This window comes from Pongo pygmaeus, chromosome 12, assembly GCF_028885625.2.
Source record: "Pongo pygmaeus isolate AG05252 chromosome 12, NHGRI_mPonPyg2-v2.0_pri, whole genome shotgun sequence".
NCBI classification, from domain to species: domain Eukaryota; kingdom Metazoa; phylum Chordata; class Mammalia; order Primates; family Hominidae; genus Pongo; species Pongo pygmaeus.
In genome coordinates this window covers 43,239,733-43,258,134 of record NC_072385.2, presented here as the reverse complement: position 1 = coordinate 43,258,134, position 18,402 = coordinate 43,239,733, and the positions used below count along the sequence as shown (strand labels likewise).

The following is an 18,402-nucleotide window of genomic DNA, read 5'->3' as shown; positions in this document are numbered from 1 at the left end:
AGTACAAAGAAGAGCTGGTACCATTCCACTGAAACTATTCCAAAAAATTGAGGAGGAGGGACTCCTCCCCAACTCATTCTATAAGGCCAGCATTATTCTGATACCAAAACATAGAGGAGACATGACAAAAGAAGGCTTCAGGCCAATATCTTTGATGAACATTGATGCAAAAATCCTCAACAAAATACTAGCAAACCAAATCCAGCAGCATATCAAAAAGTTAATCTACCATGATCAAGCAGGCTTTCCCCCGGCATGCAAGGTAGGTTCAACACATGCAAATCAATAAACATGATTTATTACATAAAGAGAATTAAAGACAGAAACCACATGATCATCTCAATAGATACAGAAAAGGCTTTGGATAAAATACAACATCCTTTCATGTTAAAAACTCTAATAAACTAGGTATTGAGGGAACAGACCTCAAAATAATAAGAGCCATCTATGACAAACTCAGAGCCAACATCATACTTAATGGGCAAAAGCTGGAAGCATTTCCCTTGACATCAGGCACAAGACAAAGATGCCCTCTCTCACCACTCCTATTTAACATGGTATTGGAAGTCCTGGCCAGAGCAATCAAGTAAGAGAAAGAAATAAAGGGCACCCAAATAGTAAAAGAAGAAGTCAAACTATCCCTGTGCGCAGACGACATGATCATATATCTAGAAAACCCCATACTCTCTGCCCAAAAGCTCCTTGAGCTGATAAGCAACTTCAGCAAAGTTTTGGGATACAAAATCAACATATAAAAATCACTAGTGGCTGGGCGTGGTGGCTCACTCCTATAATCCCAGCACTTTGGGAGGCCAAGGCGGGAGGATCACTTAAGGTCAGGAGTTTGAGAGCAGCCTGGCCAACATGGTGAAACCTCGTCTCTACTAAAAAAAAAATTCAAAAATTAGCCGGGCATGGTGACAGGTGCCTGTAATCCCAGCTACTCAGGAGGCTGAGGCAGGAGAATTGCTTGAACCTAGGAGGCGGAGGTTGCAGTGAGCAGAGACTGCGCCATTGCACTCCAGCCTGGATGACAGAGTGGACGGTGGTGGTGGCAGGGTGGTGGGGGGGGAATCACTAGCATTCCTGTACACCAACAACAAACAGCCAAGCCAAGAGCCAAATCATGAATGCAATCCCATAGGAATACAGCTAACCAAGGAGGTGAATGATCTCTACAATGAGAATTACAAAACACTGCTCAAAGAAATCAGAGATGACACAAACAAATGGAAAGATGTTCCATGCTCGGCCAGGCGCAGTGGCTCATGCCTGTAATCCCAGCACTTTGGGAGGCCGAGGCGGGCGGATCATGAAGTCAGGAGATCAAGACCATCCTGGCTAACACAGTGAAACCCCATCTCTACTAAAAAAAAATACAAAAAATTAGCCAGGCATGGTGGCGGGCGTCTGTAGTCCCAGCTACTTGGGAGGCTGAGGCAGCAGAATGGCATGAACCCGGGAGGCAGAGGTTGCAGTGAGTGGAGATCACACCACTACACTCCAGCCTGGGTGACAGAGCAAGACTCCATCTCAAAAAAAAGAAAAAAAAAGATGTTCCCTGCTCATGGATATGAAGAATTAATACTGTTAAAATGGCCCTGCTGCCCAAAGCAACTTACAGATTCAATGCTATTCCTATCAAACTACCAATGACATTCTTCACAAAACTAGAAAAAACTATGTTAAAATTCATATGGAACCAGAAGAGAGCCCGAATAGCCAAGGCAATCCTAACCAAAAGGAACAAAGCTGGAGGTATGATTGCTACCTGACTTCAAACTATACCACGGGGCTATAGTAACCAAAACAGCATGGTACTGGTACAAAAACAGACACATAGACCAGTGGAACAGAATAGAGAGCCCAGAAATATGGGTACACACCTATAATAATTTGGTCTTTAATAAAGTTGACAAAAACAAACAACGGGGAAAAGACTCCCTATTCAATAAATGGTGCTGGGATAACTGGCTAGCCATATGCAGAAGACTGAAACTGGACCCTTTGCTTACATTATATACAAAAATCAACTCAAGATGGATTAAAGAGTTAAATGTAAAACTTAAAACTATGAAAACCCTATGAAGACAACCTAGACCATACCATTCTGGACGTAGGACAGGTTACGATTTCATGACAAAGTTGCCAAAAAAGCAATTGCAACAAAAGCAAAAATTGACAAATAGGATCTAATTAAACTAAAGAGTTTCTGCACAGCAAAAGAAACTATCAACAGAATAAAAAGATAACCTACAGAATGAGAGAAAATATTTGCAAGCTATGCATCTGACAAAGGTCTAATATCCAGTGTCTATAAGGAACTTAAAACAAATTTACAAGAAAAAAAACAAAAAAAAATTAAAAAGTGGGCAAAGGACATGACCAGACACTCTTCAAAGGAAGACATGCATACGGCCAACGAGCATATTTTAAAAAGCTCAATATCACTGATCATCAGAGAAATGCAAATCAAAACCACAATGAGATACCATCTCACACCAGTCAGAATGGCTATTATTAAAAAGTCAAAAAATAACAGATGCTGGCAAGGTTGTGGAGAAAAGGGAATGCTTATACATTGCTGGTGGGAGTACAAATTGGTTCACCCATTGTGGAAAGCAGTGTGGCAATTCCTCAAACAGCTGAAAACAGAACTACCGTTTGACACAGTAATTCCATTACTGGGTATATTATATACCCACAGGAATATAAATCATTCTGTCATAAAGACACACGTACACATATGTTCACTGCAGCACCATTCACATTGCCAAAGATATGGAATCAACCTAAATTCCCATCAATGGTAGGCTGGATAAAGAAAATGTGGTACATATACATCATGGAATGATATGCAGACATAAAAAAGGAGATTCTGTCCTTTGCAGGGACATGGATGGAGCTGGAAGCCATTTTCCTTAGCAAACTAACACAGGAACAGAAAACCAAATACCGCATATTCTCACTTATAAGTGGGAGCTAAATGATGAGAAAATGCACACAAAGAGGGGAACAGCAGGCACAAAGAGGGGCCTACTTAAGGGTGAAGGCTGGGAGGAGGTAGAGGAGCAGAAAAAATAACTATTGGGTATTAAACTTAGTACCTGGGTCACGGAAATAATTTGTACAACAAATTCCTGTGACATGAGTTTACGATATAACAAACCTGCACATGTACCCCTGAAAATAAAAGTTAAAAAATAAAAATAAAACCTTCTCCTTAATGAGGATAGTGTTGCCATTGGCAGGGAAAGTGTTAGGAAGTAAAAGGGGGTTCTAGGTGCTAAAATGTTCTATAATTCAACAGGGTCTACATGGTTGTGCTCAGTTTTGTTGTTTGTTTGTTTGTTTTTTTTGAGACAGAGTCTCACTCTGTTGCCCAGGCTGGAGTGCAGTGGTGCGATCTCGGCTCACTGCAAGCTCCACCTCCCGAGTTCATGCCATTCTCCTGCCTCAGCCTCCCAAATAGCTGGGACTACAGGTGCCCGCCACCAGGCTCAGCTAATTTTTTGTATTTTTAGTAGAGACGAGGTTTCACTGTGTTAGCCAGGATGGTCTCGATCTCCTGACCTCATGATCCGCCCGCCTTGGCCTCCCAAAGTGCTGGGATTATGGGTGCGAGCCATTGTGCCTGGCCTTTTAAAAATTCATTGAGGAGTACACTGATGTGTACTTTTCTGTGTTTATTATATTTCAACACATTTTAAAGAGAACTCCTTTAAAACTTTTACTAAAGACATTTTCACTTCAGAATTTACAAAAGAACAAAAAATAAATTTAAATGCCTCATAACCTCACTAACCAAGGCTGACTGCTAGGTTTATTTTTGTTTTTGTTTTTTGAGACGGAGTCTCGCTCTTGTCCCCCAGTCTGGAGTGCAATGGCATGATTTCGGCTCACTGCAACCTCTGCCTCCCGGGTTCAAGTGATTCTCCTGCCTCAATCTCCTGAGTAGCCGGGATTACAGGTGCGTACCACCACACCCGGCTAATTTTTGTATTTTTAGTAGAGATGGGGTTTCACCAGGCTGGTCTCAAACTCCTGACCATAGGTGATCCACCCACCTCAGTCTCCCAAAGTGCTGGGATTACAGGTGTGAGCCACCACGCCCAGCCACGTATCTTACTTATTATGTACTACTATACACACAAACTAAACCTAAAAATTTACAAGTTAACCACCTTTATCAAAATCCTGATAAAACAGTACTTCAGTTGATACTTGTATTCAGTGGGAATAAAATAAACTTTATTTTAACATGGCAAGTCAGATATCACCTTTATCAAAATTCTGATAAAACATTACTTCAGTTGATACTTGTATTCACTGGGAATAAAATAAACTTTAACATGGCAAGTCAGATACTCACATTCAAAGAGGGAAACACCTGTGAATCACTGTTGCAATCTAAGTTTTCATTTTTTGTTGTCCAACAGTTGTCATTCTTGAAATAATGACAAAAGTCTTCAACACTAAGTTTATGTTTTTGGAACAGCTCCTATATAAGGTAAAATTCTATGTTATAATTTATTCCCACACTTCTTATCCTAGAATATAAATAAAAGTTAATGTCTAAATAATACCAAAAGTATATTCAGTTTGAAATACCTGGAAATATGCAGTAGAATAAAATACCAAATAAAAACTGTTTTGAATATAATTTTAATATAATTGAGATAATCATAACCTTTTAGCCATTCCAGTGTGTTCAGATACAGTAATACATAACACAAGCACACTTACAGTAAGAAAACTGAGTAAGATACTACAACGAAATAGTTCCCAGAGAAATAAAACATACTTTGTTCTGGGGCTACTTGTATTTTATCCCATGTGTAAGAGATTTTACAGAGAAAGAAAGCAGCATTCAACTACAAAAAAGAGAAAGCAAACAGTAAGATACAGCAAAGGTAGCTGAGTGCAGAGGAGACGCTCATTTACACAACTACCTGAGGTTCCTGGCATCCTTGAATGGATGAATGAACCAGGCTCCTTAATGGCAGCTCCCAGTCATCAAAAAAAATGGAGTTGGCTCCCACAGACCAAATATGGGACAATATAAGCAAAATATATAAAAACAGTAATAGATTATAACCTATATAACAAAGTTAAAATCAACAAGTCCAACCTGAAGCCTGACAGGTAAGACAGATTGATTAGGGGAGTAGAGAGAGTGCATCCTTATAGTAGAATGCTAATAAAGGAAGAAGAAAGTATGGAACTAGAAAATCACCATTCAGCAATCAGCACAGTAATGACTGACTCATCAGGCAAGAATCATGAAAGGATGCTAAAACAAGTGGCTGAAGGTTTGATGAAAACCACAAGACATTTACATAGTTTCAAAAGTTTTTCCTCACAAGTTGTTGTTAATAACAAAGAGAAAAGTAGTAACTTTGGAATGGAAAAAATCTTGCAGATATGTCCTTGACCAACTGACCAAATTAACATCACCAAAAATGAGACAAATCAGTATTCTGTGGTATTCCTGCCAAAAATGTATAACTTGAATCTGATCATGAATAAACATCAGAAATATTCAAATTGAGGGGCATTTTGCAAAAATAAATGGTTTGTACACTTCAAAACTATCAATGCCATGACACACCAAAACGGGGAAAATCCAGATTATCAGGAAATAAAAACAAAAACAAGGAAAGGAAATGAAATTCGAACCTGAATTGGTTCCTGTATGGGGTGTGGAGTGTGTGTGCGGGGCGGGGGTGGGGGGGCCTGCTCTAAAAGACAATATTGGGACACTGGTGAATTTTTTTTTTTTTTTTTTGAAGATAAGGTCTCACTGTCTCCCAGGCTGGAGTACAGTGGTGCAATCACAGCACACTGCAACTTTGAACTCCTGGGCTCAAGGGATCCTCCAGCCTGAGCCTCCCGAACAGCTGGGACTATAGGCACATGCCACTGTGTCTGGCTAATTTTTTAATTTTTTGTAGAGACAGGGTCTCGCTTGTTGCCCAGGCTGGTCTTTAACTCCTGGGCTTAAGCTAGCCTCTCGCCTCAGGTTCCCAAAGCGCAGGAATTACAAGTGTGACCCACCCTGCCCAGCTGCAAAATTTTAATAAGGTTTATATATAATAGCATCGTATCAGTGTTAAATTTGAATTCTATAATTATACTGTGAAAAAAATAAATGAATATCTCTGTTCTTAGGAAATTGAAGGTGTAAAATATTTAGAGATAAAGCCAAAAAGGCAGTTCAAGGAAAATGGCATGGTTCAATCCAAATAGAAATATAATACTAATAACAATACAGAAAGCCAGCTACAATGGCTCACGTCTATAATCCCAGAGACTCTGGAGGCTACCTGAGGCAACCTGCCAAGAGGGTCACTTGAGCCCAGGAGTTCAAGGCTGGAGTGAGCCATGATCGCACCCACTGCACTCCAGCCTGGGTGACAGAGAGAGATCTCGTATGTATTTGCATGCATATACATGTATAGGTATATGTACATATATATGTATATGTATATACATATATACATATATAATTAAAAAAAAGGAAACCCATATATTATTCAAGGTAGAAGCCAAACAAGTAACAGAGAATCTGAAAAGGAAACAATCCCAAGCAACTATCATGAGAATCATCAAGAGAAACACCTTGCTGAGAGCCCAGTGCACAACCCAGGAGGAAGAAACCCAGGCTTCAGAGCAGGAAAAGCCTTCCTCAGCACAGCCACTTTCTCCTCTCTCAGAATCCTCTGCCTTTCCCCAGATATCTCCTTTCTTCTCCTCACCTCTTTCTGCGATCTACTTGTGCTCACTAAATCTACTTGTACTCAATACAGTTCTAGGTTCCCTATAATTTTTTTAAAAAGTGAAACATTTAAACTTCTTTTGCAAATTAAGCATTTATTTGTATGTACGGCATCTTTATCAATGACTCCTACGTGCCTGAATTTAAACATTTACTAACATTTTTCATAACATACAAGGCAACTAAAAGCTTGTAGTATTCTCAGCACGTAACTTGGTTTATTGCCATAAGTCCCAAAATTAATCTGTGGCACTTCTAAAACTGTAATCTCTATTTCTAGCCTCCTCGCTTGATGAGCTAATAAATCTTTATACCCATAATTTTCCTTCATAGCTTTATAAACATTAAAAACTTGTGTTTACTTACTTCCAGATTAGAATGCTCATTGTGACAGGTATGATACTTCAAATGCCACACTATGGTAAACTTCACAGGCCCAGAACAATGGAATGACTTAACTGTTTAGAAAAAGAAAGTCTCGTTTTATATGAATAATACATACACTCTAATATAAACTTAAGGTTTTGAGAATGCAATTAAAAATAGGCTAGTTTAATGTAACAATGAGTAAAACATTAGCTAATTTCTCCAAAAAGTCACTGTAAAGTGAGACAGATAAATTCATTAAATTGTTATAGTTAACCAAAAGCTGCTGTAATACTGCTCATTTCATCTATAAGTCTAAAATTAAATAAACTGAGTGGACTGATATGCTAAGTCACTGCTTATTTCACTCTCAAACATTTTTCTCACTCACATATTCATTCAAAATATACTGAGTGAGCCCCATCCTGTGTGCCATCCTGTGAGCTATGATGGTAAACAAGAACAATGCCTGTCTATGACTTAAGAGGTACTGGAGGAGTGAGTTTTAACAACTAAACAGGTACTCTCGGTAGTCCCAGAGGCTGAGAATAGTCAAGGGAGCACTGAGCAGGTCACCTATCATAGCCCAGGAGAGCATGAAGAATGGGTTCTGGGAAAGCTTGCTGGAGGAGGAGACCTGTAACTTGAAGGAAGAGCAGAAGTTAGCCTGGTGAAGAGAAGGGTGGACCAAACACGTAAATGCCCAGGGTGAGTGAAAGCACAGCATGAGTATGACCCTTGAAAATAGTCTGCTATGCTTAGAACACAGGCTGGGAAAAGGAGAAAGAGTTGAAGCTGGAGAAGAGTGCTGGGGAAAATTCATGAGGTCTTACACCCTGCTGAGGGGTTTGGCCTTTCTTTTGAATGATCCAGGTAAGAGGGTGACACGAATAGGCAGAATGAAAAGCATTAAGTCTGGAGTTAAGGAGAGCTCTGTTGGGAACGTCCTCATGACATGGCAGCTGGCTTACCCCAGAGTGAGTGATTAGAGAGAACAAAGATGCAGCCACAGTATCTTTTATAACTTAGCCTCAGAAGGGATGTGCCATTATTTCCACCATGCTCTATCAGTTACTCAGACCAACTCTGATAAAATGTGTTAGAGGACTACACAGGATCATGAGTAACAGGAAGCAAGGATCATTGGGAATCATCTCAAAGGCTGATAATGACAAACAGCGAAACCAAACTGAGACCAGAGATTCAAGTTCAACAAACTGAGGCTGGTAGATTTTCTGGGGTACAGTACCCAAGAGATGGAAACTACATAAAGAGAAAGAGAAATCTGCATAGTGATCCCCTGGAGTTTCTGGCTGCAGGGCAGCCTGCCCACGCGTAGGAACAAGCCCAACAATTCTCAGAGCTCACGCAGAGCTGGGAACTGTTTGAGTTTCCACTAGCCAGAATGGAAAGGCCTCAGTAAATATACCAGGTATTTGGAAGACAAGCAGAAAGACCACACCACAGAAGCACTGCTAAGTTTGCCCTAGACAAAAGGCTACTGCAGAACCATCCTAAAAGAACTTAACAAGAAAACTGGAAAGCATCAAACCGACCCACAAGGAACTTAAATGTCTGCTAGAAAAAAGTTGTTAAAGGACTACAACATCCTCCAGCACTCAAAAATGTGAAATTCACAATATGCACCGACCAAACAAACAAAAAGCCTGCTTGGATTTTGACTGGGATTAAACTGAATTTATAGATCAATCTGGGAAGAACTGACAGTATGATGTTTGCTACAGATTTTTCATAGATGCCCTTTATCATGTTGAGGAAGTTTCCTTCTATTTCTAACTTTCTTTGAGTTTTTATCATGAATGGGTGTTGAATTTTTTTCAAATGCTCTTTCTGTATACTTTGAGATGATCATACGGTACATTTCTTATATTCTGTTAATATGGTGAATTACATTCAGATATTTTTTAACACAGGCTCCACATGACTTGAATGAGACAGCAGAAAAGAGGTTGCCTTAAAAAAGCCAGATATCTGATCTCCCAAACAGCATCAACATATATCCAAGGGACCAGTCCTTAGCTTAACAAGCACTAAAATCTGGCTCTGTGAAAACACAGATTCTCATCTCACCCTTTCCCAATGGTAGATGTGTACATTAGAATGCTCAATTACTCACTTTCATGACTACCATGTAGATGTATAAATTAGAATACTCAATTACTCACTTACAATGAAGAGAAACCATAAACTGGACTAGTAATGATCAACTCTTTCCCTTCAGCATGCCTCCCTGGAGGCCCAATATGGATGAGAAGGTGGTTTGGCGAGCATGGCACCAGACCAAGGAGGCTCAGGTGGATGCTATATCCACACCTGCCAGCCCCACGTCATAGCTGTGGTCATGGTTCAAGAAAACCTCTCCCCCCAACAACGCTGTTGGACATGACCAGCATTTGCCTGACTAAACCCTAGTTTTATTATGCTTTTGCTCTTAAATCCCTCATGCTGTCCCATTCTTTCTTTAGATAAGTTAACAACAACGTCTTGATTGTAGTCTACTCATAGGTTGATCTCAGACATTTGTAATGATTTTTAAAAATCAAATGCTGTTTCATTGGCTGATGTTACTTTTTTTTTCCCATATAACTTTTTGTCACCACCAGACTGAGGTTCTTTTAAATCCTCTTTGTCTAGACTTTAAGACATGAATTCATTAAATAAACAGATGCCAAAATTTTTTTCTCACTCACCTTGGACTTCAATTTCCTCTTACCAAGCTCTTATCATAACTGATGATTGATATTACAGAGCTGCTGGAAACCACCTCTGCTTTCTAGCTGCTGGCTAGCCTGACTTCCCTCAGGAAAGACCCATAAAAGGCAGAACTGCCCCCAACAAATAAGCAGAGCATGATCTGTTGTGTGAAAGGAAAGAGGCATGGCTTTGGATCCTGTAGAAGCCAGTTTGCTCTACCCAGCAAAAAACTGCTCCTTATCCTGAGACTTTAACTCTGGCAACCAATTTTCCTAGTTAGGTTACTGGAAACAATAAGAGGAATTGGGCCACAGTGAATACGATCCAACGTAAATCCAGTGAAATTCTTAAAAAACCTTGGTAGTTCTGGTATCTCAGCATTGATACAGAAAAGACAGGCCTTACCTAATGAATATTTTAACTTTTATCAACCTTAAAACTCTAATTAAAATGCTGTCCAGCAATTTTTACTTCTTACGAGGATATGTACATTTTGAAAATTTTCAAGGCCATAAAGGGTTTATCACAATCATGACATTTCATATATTCGTAAAAGCAATTTATCTAGTTTTAAAAATCTGAGACTCAAAGTCAAATTTCACAAAAACCAAATTTTTTTTGGCTCGTCTGTTAGACTTTAATTATAATTTTCATAAAATGATTCATATTACATTTTCTGAAAGAAGATCAGAAAAATCCATTCTTGTGGGCCATGCACAGTGGCTCATGCCTGTAATCCCAGCACTTTGGGAGGCTGAGGTGGGTGGATCACCTGGGGTCAAGAGTTCAAGACCAGCCTGGCCAACATGGTGAAACCCCATCTCTACTAAAAATACAAAAATTAGCCGGACGTGGTGGCGTTCGCCTGTAATCTCAGCTACTAGGGAGGCTGAGGCAGGAGAATCACTTGAACCTGGGAGGCGGAAGTTGCAGTGAGCCGAGATCTTGCCACTGCACTCCAGCCTGGGTGACAGAGAAAGACTCTGTCTCAAAAAAAAAAAAGAAAAATCTATTCTTGTAAATAACCAAGTCCTGACTGAAACAAAACAAAACCTTAAAATGTTAGAACTACTTAAAAACAAAACATTTGCTTTGTTTATTATATATGTTATATTCATTTACATGAATGCATTTGTTTATATTATGTTGTTTATATATATATTAGTATTTCATCATTCTTGTTTGTTTGTTTTTGAGACAGAGTCTCACTGTGTCGCCCAGGCTGGAGTGCAGTGGCGCGATCTCGGCTCACTGCAACCTCTGCCTCCTGGGTTCAAGTGATTCTCCTGCCTCAGCCTCCCAAGTAGCTGGGACTACAGGCGCCCACCACCACGCCCAGCTAACTTTTTTGTATTTTTAGTAGAGATGGGGTTTCACTATGTTGGTCAGGCTGGTCTTGAACTCCCGACCTTGTGATCGGCCCGCCTCAGCCTCCCAAAGTGCCAGGATTACAGGCATGAGCCATTGCGCCCAGTCTAGTATTTTATTGTTTTATTATACTTACCAGATAACTTGATATCTGTAGAGTTAAACATAGTTTTCCTAAATATCAAAGGTCCTGATTTCTAAAATGAAAAACAAACACAGGAAGATCTTGTTAGAAAGTTTTTTTTGCAACTGTTTTACCCCACAACATATAGAGTTCTAAGCCTTGCACTCCTCTCTCTGACAAGAGTATTTTTTTTAATGTAAATCTGATCACATCACTAACTTGCTTAAAACCTTGTCATGGTTCTACTTCCTGCAGTTACCCTGAGGATCAGGAGGGCTCCGGCCTCTAGCAGACTCAGTTATGGCCAGTGACACGTAAGAGGTAAAAGATGCTGCCATTGCAGGATTAGCGCTGCTCAGACGTGACATGAACTGACTGCATTTGCATGTTGCTCTCCTGGCGTCAACTTGAATGTACTTTTGATAAGGAACTGTCCCCCTCTCCCAGCTCCAAGTCGTTATGGTTTAAATTACAACAGACCGAAATTCTTACTGTAGCCTATAGGACGTGAATAATCATGGCCTGCCCACCTCTCAACTTTCCAGTTCCAGAAAAGCATGATATTCTTTCTTACCCTCAGGATTAACGGTCAATCTGAAAAATTTACTTTAAAATCCTTCCTTTCACCCTTTGTTCATCTAGTTGGCTCCTTCTCACCCTTCAAAGCCCAGCTCAAAAGCCCGTTCTGCAGGAATTCTTCCACTGTGGCCCATATGCGGCCAGGCCCTCCCTTATATAATCCCTAGCACCCTTTCTTCTTCACAACCTTTCCACAATTTAAATCAAATAATTGATTAGTTGTTTAATGTCTTCTCAGGAATAAAAATCCTGCAGTTAGAGACTGTGTTAAATGTACAAATGATTAGGAATTAAAAACAAAACAAAAACACACTGATAGGACAAGTGGTAACCTCTTCCCTTCCCCAACACAGTTTCAACAACAACAATAAAATTCCCAACTTGGATCCTTCCTTTGAGCTCCAGATCCAAATACCCAACTGCATAAAGGACATGTCCACTGGCGGATGTCCAACAGACAAACGTGTTTTAAACCAGACACACTCCTCTCTGCTCAGCAACTTTTCCTACACTGTCCACCTTGGCTGGAGGTGGTACCATCTACAGTCACCCAAGCCATGGCTCCTTCCAGTTCCCCACTTCCATCACCCAATCCCCAAGGCATGCCTACTTTATCTCACAAACACTTCTCAAATTTAGTTCTTCCTCTCCCTGTCCCCACTGCCCTAATTTAGGCCCTCTGCATTTCCTGCCTAATTTCTGCAATAGCTTAACTGGTACTTCTACCTCCAGATCTGATCCTATAATTCATCTTTAGACAGCAGCCATAGTGATTTGCATTATGTCAGATCTTTCAATGGCTCCCTCATTCTCATCCTAAAGTAGCTACTGGGAGTCTGGAGGCCTAATCCAACCTAAAAATGGGATTTATTGGGCCCACGAGAGGCCTTTTTTAAACTTTTTAGTTGACATAATAAAAAGATGGATTCCAGTTTCACTTAAAAAAACAAGGAGCTGTGGCAATTCTGTGCCACTCTGCTAGAGTGTATGCAGAGTAAGCTGAAGCCAAATGGCAGCTGCCCTCTTCAGAATGGGCATGCAATCTGTAGTCCACAACATTCCTCACTACCCCCTCCAGTCCTGAACCTAGCTCACTGTGCTCAATGATATGACTTGCCTTGGCCAACACAGGTCCTTGAGTTTGAGGCCTCTGGCCTCAGGCTCAAGGCCAAGCTCAGGCATGGAAAGCTTGTGGTGACCTGAGTCCCCTCTAACAACCCTGCCAGAACTTGATGTAGCAGGAACACCAATAATTTCCTGCACTGCTGCTGCTCTGCTCCCCTCCTCTTCTTCATCAAGGTAGTACTTATTCATCTTTTAAGACTGAGGAGGCCGGGCGCGGTGGCTCACGCCTGTAATCCCAGCACTTTGGGAGGCTGAGGCGGGAGGATCACCTGAGGTCAGGAGTTCGAGACCAGCCTGATCAACATGGAGAAACCCTGTCTGTACTAAAAATACAAAATTAGCCAGGCGTGGTGACACACGCCTGTAATCCCAGCTACTCGGGAGGCTGAGGCAGGAGAATCCCTTGAACCCGGGAAGTGGAAGTTGCAGTGAGCCGAGATTGCACCACTGCACTCCAGCCTGGGCAGCAAAAGCAAAACTTCGTCTCAAAAAAAACAAAAAAGACTGAGGCAGGTCTCTCCTCCAGTAAGCAGGGTTAGGTGACCCCCTTGGTGCTCCAGTAATATCCCAAGTATATCACAGTGTATATGACTATCTACTCATAAATCTGTTATCCCTATTATTGTGTGAACGTCTTGGGAGAAGGGACTATGGCTAAAATTCATCTTTGCAACAGCAATGACCAGTCTAACATGTGACACACAGTGGTGCTTCAACCATTTGCTCCCTTGTACACTCAAAAGAACCATTTCTTGGCCAGGTGTAGTGGCTCATGCCTGTAATCCCAATACTTTGGGAGGCTGAGGCAGGAGGATGGCTTGAGGCCAGGAGTTCAAGACCAGCCTTGACAATATAGTGAGACCCCTATCTCTACAAAAAAATTTAAAAATTAACTGGTGTGTGGCATGTGCCTACAGTCCTCGCTACTCGGGAGACTGAGGCTAGAGGATTGCTTGAGCCCAGGAGTTTGAGGCTGCAGTGAGCCATATGACTGTGCCACTGCACTCCAGCCTAGATAACAGAACAAGACTCTGTCTCAAACAAACAAACAAACAAAAACAAAGAAACAAAATTTCTTGATAGATTTGTAGTACAAATGAAAGCCCCACTCTCCTTTCCTGTTTCTGACAACCTGAAATGAGGAAAATATAAGTCCACTCTTGGGAGAGAAGGGCTTTTAGACTTCTAGTGGCTCAGGGTCACACAGGAGTAAAATTAGCCTAAAGGTCATGCAGCACTCAAGGAGCAAACTTCTCTCCCTCATGCAGGAAAAAGTACACTTGGCAAAGATCTTTGCAGGTATGTGCACAGTACACTTGGCAAAGATCTATACAGACATGTTCAAGTAATCCAACAATATGCATGCAGCTGATTCACTTCCAATATAGTTATGACTATTCACTATCGTAGCAGCAGGAAGCCATGAGAGTAGTTCACTGAGTTGTACTTTTTCCCGTTCAGGAAATTAAATAATGGAGATGTGCAGACTATATAACCGGCGCACAAATTAGGTCACCAACCCAGAAGAATCATGGAGGAAATGGCTGCACTAGGTCTTAAAAGATCCAGAAGATACCCAGCGTGTTCCTCTGAGTAGCTTTTGTGTTGTGGGAAGTATTTGTAGTCTTTGGAACTACTTTCTTTTCCTGGTTAAGGAAATCAAAATATAAGTCTCATCTTTAGAACCTGGACATTATTTCACGCATGTGGAAAATACCCATCCCAAACAGTGCTGGATGAGTCATCTGACCCCAGAGAAGCCGGAGATAATGCCTCTTCCAGACTTCCTGTCTCTCTTTTGCAAGACTTTCCATAATTCTGCCCCTGCATCATCTCTCCCACATCATCTCCTGTAATTACTGGATGCCAAGTTTTCTAATAGCCTGCCTTGGAAAGAAGAGTTTCCACCCACTCATGCCTCCAGATTCGCCTTTCAAGCACTTTCTAATCACAAGTCCCGCCCCACCTACACACACACTCTCTCTCCCGGAACTGTGACAGGAACTGTAGAGAAATTCAGGAACTCAAGAAGAGAGAAATAGAGGTAGGATGATTACTGCACGTTTCCCCCTCATTTAATTTTTTTCTTTTCTTTTTTTTTTTTTTTTTTTAAAGGAAGCGGCAGACGCGCTAAGTTTATGCAGAAACTGAAGCGCTGGCAAGTCCTCCCTGCGGCCTCAGGGGTGTGGCCCACTGTGGCTGCATCCGGACAGGAAGAGTCGAATCCCAAAGATGCTGCTAGATGTGCCGAGAGATTCCTCATCCAGCCAAAACATGTCAGAGCAGAATGAGGGCCACGGCGTCGGGCATGGTGACCCTCAGTAACAGTCCGAGCGCTCGGACCGGAGGGCCGTCCCATGCGCAATCCTGACGGCTCTTCCCTGCAGCCTAGGTCGGGCCGGAGGAGGGGCCGCTCCCCGCTCCCCGCTCCCCGATTGTAACATACAAAAGGCTCAGAGAAGGTATCAGGGGACCCGGTGCTGACCCGGCAGAAGCCAGGTGAACAACCCCGGAGTCAAGCGAAGCCCCACGACGGCCCTGACGGCCCGAGACGTGCCACGCCTGGGTCCCGACACTCCACTTACGTCGTTGACTGTCTCTAACCAGAGCCCGAGCTCAGGGACCGCGCGCACAGCCGCCGGGGCCCAACACAGGAGGCAGAGGGCGACGCGCAGCAGCGGGGCCCGGGCGGGAAAGCAGCGGCGGCGGCGTGGCAGGAGCCCGGCTACCGAGCGGCAGACGGCGACCATCTTGACCTGGAAGCTGCACCTGGCGCTCCGAGACGCCTGCCACACCCGCACCTGGTGCAGCACCGCCCCAGGCAGGCGGGTCCGAATCCGGGACGCGGGGCTTGGACTCGGGTGTGGAGGAGGGGCTCGGGCTTGGGCCTGGGCGGAGAGGCGCGGTGCAGTTCTGGGAAACGGGGCCAGGACCGGGAGGCAGGGCTTAGGACTCTGAGCCGGGCCCGAGTGTGCAGCTGGGAGATGCCTGGAAAGCAGACATAGGAGCCAGGATGTGGAGTTGGCGCCGAGGCGTGGAGGCGGGGCTCAGGGTCTGGCGTGGGCGTGAAGATAGACGAGGAGCCGAAGCGTGGAACGGAGGGCTGGCAGCCGGAGCGCGGAAGCGGGGCCGGGTAGGGAGGCGACGCCGGAGTGTGGAGACAAGGCGGGGCTCGGGAGTGTGGGGGTGGGGCAGGGCGGAGGCAGGAGGCGAGGCTCGTGACCCGGCGGAGTGACGAGGCAGGGCGGGGACGTAGGCGGGGCTCGGGGGGGGCTGTGAAGGCGGGGTGGGAGGCGTGGCTCGGGGGGCCAGGCTGGGTGTGGGGACAGGGTGGGGTTGGAGGCGGGGCGGGGCTCGGGATCAGGCCTGAGTGCGGAGACAGGGTGCAGCGGGAAGAGCTTGGGGCCAGGCCGAGCGTGGAGGCGGGGCCGTGTGGGGGCGTGGCCGTGTGGAGGCGTGACGTGGGACAAGGCCGGGATTTGGAGGCGGAGCCTGAGCGTAAAGGCGGGGCTGGTCAGGGAGATGGGGTCGGAGTGGGGAGGCGGAGTTGAGGACCAGGCAGTAGTGTGGAGACGGGGCTGGACGAGGAGAAGGGCTTGGGGTTAGGCCGTAGTGGGGAGGCCAAGTTGGGCGAGCAAGCAGGGCTTGGAGCAAGCCCTAGTACAGAGACTGGACTGGGCGGGGAGGCGTGTCCTAAATGTGGAGGCGTGGCCTGAGTGGGGAGGCGGGGCCTGATTGGGGAGGCGGGGGCCCGAGTGGGAAGGCGGGGCCGGGGTGGGGAGGTGGAGCCGGAATGGGGAGGCGGGGCTCGCCGCCAGCTAGCGCGAGTGTCAAGGTCCTGGAGTCGAATGCCTAGTAAGTGCTATGGTTGGAGTGCAGTCTAGAGTTCCTTTCCCAGGGTGTCTCCATTTCTTGCGTACTCTACACTTACCCCTGCCTCGACCCTCTCAGCTGTATGGAAACCGTTCTTTAAATTCAGGGAATGTGCCAGGAAAGTCCTTTGAGGCCAAGACCAGTTGAACACAAGGCATTGTGTTGTGAAGGTTAACGTTAATAGTACAGTTAATACTTTTTAGAACAAGTAGTTACCTGACTGCCTAAAGCTCAGAGGGGTCAGGGCTTGGATCCGTCTTATTGTGTACCTTGCCTTGCATTTTCGGCTGTAAGCTAAATACATGTTTTGCTGTCAAAGGGAATTAGTTCATTCATTATCAAATGTAAATAATATCCAGCAGAGGAATAGAATCCTGTGCTAATATTGTTATTAATGTAGAATAAGATCGATTTATAGTCAAAAGGCCTTGGCTGCTTTACCAGTCACCAGTAATTATTGAGGACCTGCTATACTCTAAAGATCGCATGTGCATCTTCCCAGTAAGCAATGTGATCAGTTCTGTTTAGTCAGAATAACTGTAACAGGACCAAGGGGAACATCCACCAGAGATTTAGGAAGTAAGTGAGGGACAGAAGGAGAGAACAATACATGAAATTTAAGTTCTACAAGAAGAGTTAAGGGCGAGTTACCTGTGGGAGTGAGGGTTAAGTCTGAAGTTGTTTTAGTTACGAGAGAACTGGAGGAATGGAAAGATCTTCCAGATGACTGGATGTTGGTGTGAGACGGAGAATGGCAAAGCTGGGAATATTTAAACAGTACCAAAACATACAGGCATTCCTAAATTAAGTTAGGTAGATGGCACCTTTAGTGTAAGAACACTGGAGAGGCAATGATTTTTTGTTTTGTTTTGTTTTGTTTTTGAGATGGAGTCGCGCTCTGTCGCCCAGGCTGGAGTGCAGTGGCGCAAACTCGGCTCACTGCAAGCTCCGCCTTCCGGGTTCACGCCATTCTCCTGCCTCAGCCTCCTGAGTAGCTGGGACTACAGGCGCCAGCCACCACGCCCGGCTAATTTTTTAATATTTTTTAATAGAGACTGGGTTTCACCGTGTTAGCCAGGATGGTCTCGATCTCCTGACCTCATGATCCGCCTGCCTCGGCCTCCCAAAGTGCTGGGATTACAGGCGTGAGCCACCGCGCCCGCCCGCAATGATGGTTTTTAAGTAAGGATGAGCTGATCAGAAAGATCGTGTTGGTTGTCAAATTGGGAAACAGAAGCATAGGAGACCCAGGGTGACACCATTTTAAAAATAACTCCATCTTAAAACTAGCAAGGTACATTTCTTGTCAGTCACCACCCATGGTCGTAAGATGTTTACGGCGGCCGGGCACGCCTGTAATCCCAGCACTTTGGGAGGTCAAGGCGGGTGGATAGTTTGAGCTCAGGAGTTCGAGACCAGCCTGGACAACATGGCGAAATCCTGTCTCTACACAAAATACAAAAATTAGCCAGGT

At 43.9% G+C, this 18,402-nt stretch overlaps 1 protein-coding gene across 2 annotated transcripts in view; it reads right to left on the bottom strand.

Moving 5' to 3' along the window:
- The window catches only part of TMEM87B (transmembrane protein 87B), a 61,604-nt gene extending 45,349 nt beyond the window's left edge, over window positions 1-16,255 (bottom strand). The window contains exons 1-4 of one of the 2 annotated variants that reach the window (XM_054475089.2): window positions 15,641-16,255; window positions 11,364-11,424; window positions 7,145-7,236; window positions 4,373-4,501 (exon numbers count right to left, since the gene is read on the bottom strand). In XM_054475089.2, the coding sequence (XP_054331064.1) occupies window positions 4,373-4,501; window positions 7,145-7,236; window positions 11,364-11,424; window positions 15,641-15,805 (447 nt within the window). In that variant the 5' untranslated portion in view covers window positions 15,806-16,255. The remainder of the gene's footprint in view (window positions 1-4,372; window positions 4,502-7,144; window positions 7,237-11,363; window positions 11,425-15,640) is intronic. The other variant, XM_054475087.2, reaches the window with a different exon arrangement.
- Between the last annotated feature and the right edge of the window lie 2,147 nt (window positions 16,256-18,402).